Source organism: Suricata suricatta, chromosome 1, assembly GCF_006229205.1.
Source record: "Suricata suricatta isolate VVHF042 chromosome 1, meerkat_22Aug2017_6uvM2_HiC, whole genome shotgun sequence".
NCBI lineage: Eukaryota > Metazoa > Chordata > Mammalia > Carnivora > Herpestidae > Suricata > Suricata suricatta.
The window spans coordinates 190596796-190599599 of record NC_043700.1 but is presented as its reverse complement, the minus strand read 5'-3'; the positions used below and the strand labels follow the sequence as shown (position 1 = coordinate 190599599).

The 2804-nt window shown below is 61.8% G+C and overlaps 1 protein-coding gene across 1 annotated transcript in view; it reads right to left on the bottom strand.

The window, feature by feature from the left end:
• The window catches only part of SORCS2 (sortilin related VPS10 domain containing receptor 2), a 367218-nt gene extending 365020 nt beyond the window's left edge, over window positions 1-2198 (bottom strand). Inside the window, 2 exon segments of the mRNA XM_029952530.1 lie at window positions 295-482; window positions 1952-2198. Coding sequence (XP_029808390.1) covers window positions 295-482; window positions 1952-2198 — 435 coding nt within the window.
• Between the last annotated feature and the right edge of the window lie 606 nt (window positions 2199-2804).

Below are 2804 nucleotides of genomic sequence, written 5' to 3'. Positions count from 1 at the left end.
CCCCAGTCAGGTCCGGGGACGGCAGGGTGATGCTGCAGAGTGTCCCCGGGGGTAGAGCTGGCCCTGCGGGCGCCAGGAAACATCACCATCTTGGTGGCCACACCGCAGTGTCTGTGACCTGCCTGCCCCTGGCACTCTGGCTGACCTCCCTGAGGCCAGTCCCTGGTTCTGCTCATCACCTGGTCCCCACGAAGGGACCAGGAAGGCCCTGCTCTCATTGCCCCTGCCCCCTGCCCTGCGCCCTGGCACCCTGAAGGCCTTTGTCAGATCCTCCAATGCCCCCCCCCCCCGTACCTCCCTCCCCAGGTCGTTACCCACGCTGCTCCCTCTGCCAGGAGGGTCTGTTCTCACCACCTGTTTACCCTCCAGGCACGGTCTGCTGTTTCCTGCCGTCTCCCTGGGGCTGGAGCCAGGTGCATAGTAGGTGCTCAGCAAACCCTTGATGAACGGAAGAAGGAAACCCACCTGTCGCACTGCATTATCTACAGGAAAGAGGAGCCCGATGTCATCCCTGGTCTCTGTCGGGCTCTGGCCTCCTGCTGGCTTGGCCGCTCACACATCAGGGGTTTGGCTGGTTCACAGCGGTGGTGCCCCCGGCAAAGAGATCCCTGCCTCCACCAAAAGGCATCCCCCCACAACCCCCCCCAAAGAACTGCCAACGTCCCCCTCTGTCCCCCTTCCCTGTTGGGATGGGAGCAGCCAGACCCCTGTCTCCCTGTGGCGCTTTTCTTCCTTCTCCATCTGGACTCCTTTCCCTTCAGTCTCCCGGCCAGACTTCTGTTCCCCGCCTGAGTTACGGCCCCGGCCAGCCGTCCTTGACAACCTGATGGTGGGATCGCTCGATCTCTCCTGAAATCCAGCACCCCTGCACCTTGTCATTGGCTGAAAGTCATTAGGCTTCTCTGCAAGGCACCGCAGCCCCTCCCCACCATGTGGCAGCTCCCCCGCCCCCCCCCAGGTCCCCGTCCCCAGCGGGTCCCCCCCTTCCTGACCTGGCAGCTCCCCTACCCCTGCAGCTTCCTCTCCTCACTTGGCAGCCCTGCACCTGGGAGCTCCCCCCCTCCCCCGGCTTCCCCTCCCCCCACCAAGCAGGTGCAGACTTCCTAGTTTTGCTGGAGGCCAGGCCGGGCGGGGGCCACAGTGCAGGGGAGGGGCTCCCCTCTGTAGAGCCCAGCACCCCAACAGCCATCTCCTCAGTCTTCCTCCTGCTGGTCCCCAAGCATCGCTCGTGGGTTCCCTGACCGGCTCTGCGTCCTGCCCGTGCGGGTAGGCGTGCAAGCTGGGCTCTGTCGCGTGTGTAAAGATACATTAAAGTATTATCACTAGAAACCTTCAATAGTTTAAAAAAGCCTGAGTCTTTTAATGAGTGAGTGGTCTGAGTGAAACTTGGAGAGAAGAAGCCTTTCTCCTCTTTTTTTTTTTTAAATATAATTTATTGTCAAATTGGCTAACTACAGTGTGTAAAGTGTGCTCTTGGCTTTGGGGGTAGATTCCTGTGATTTATCACTCACTTACAACACCCAGGGCTTGTCCCAGCAAGTGCCCCCCTCAATGCCCCTCCCCCCTCAATGCCCCTCCCCCTCCCCCTCCCCCCCTCAGTTTGTTCTCTGTATTTAAGAGTCTCTTACAGTTTGCTGTTCTCCTTTTTGAACTGGGAGCAGGAGGAGGGAGGAAGCCAGTCCGGATCTTGAAGCTAAAAGGCTGGGACTGGGGCTCAGTGGGGCCCCCACTCACCTCAGGAAAAGCACCGTTTAGTAGGTCCAACCGTGTGCCAGGCGCTTGGCATCCATCCCTTCATGAATCCTTACAAACAGCAGTGCCAGGTCAGTGGCTCACGTTGGCCACACTGCAAACTGCCTGGAGAGCTTCGGGAGGGCTGAAGAGCAGGCTCCCGCCACACACAGGTCCAGGGACCCGGGCATCCGTCTAAAGTTCCCCGTGTGGCTCTCACGTGGAGAGGCCTTGAACCGCTGGCTTAGCACGGGGCCTCTCAAACTTGGGGACACGTCAGAACCACCGCGGGGCACATTAAAGCACCGACCCCGCGTCCCAGAGGGTCCGGCGCGGCGGATCTGCAGTGCGGTCCGGGAACCGGCATCTCTAACCATCCCCGGTGGCGCGGATGCCGCCGGCCCGGGGACCACACGAGGAGCAGCACGGGGTGGGGAGGTGCTGGCGACACGGAAAGGGGGGGGCATCTCGGCTAGGACACCCCGCTGGCGTCCTGAACCCCGTGTGCCTTCACCCTCTTCCTCTTCAGGCTGGGGAGAAGAGCATCCCCGCTCTGTGGGTCCTGGATAGATGGGAGGGCCAACGAGGTCTTCCTTCTAGAACAAGGCCCCGCCAGAGTAGGCTCAACAACTCATCATCTTGATCGTGTTACTGTTTCCTGAAGGATCAGCTGAAGAGCAGCCATCTTCCCTCAGCCCCGATGGTGCTCCCCTTCCCGGGGGGGGGGGGGCAGGCAGCTCTCTCTGAGGCACCTGCCCCGACGGTGCTCCCCTTCCCGGGGGGGGGGCAGGCAGCTCTCTCTGAGGCACCCACCCCCACGTCTCTGAGCCTGTGCGCCTCTCCCCTCCCATGAGCGCCATCGGGTCTGGAGCCCTGTGCCCTGCACGGAGCTGGGAACGAGGAGGCGCTGAGGGAGACGGCGGGTGGGGGCTGCCTCCCTGTCTCAGGGTGTCCCTGTTGTGAGTAACCAGGTGCTACAAACCCGGAGCAGGTTTACTATCACTCCCTGCAACGGGAGCGCGGATGCTGGACCCACGCATCTGCCCTGTGGTGCCTTCGTCACCATCCCCGCC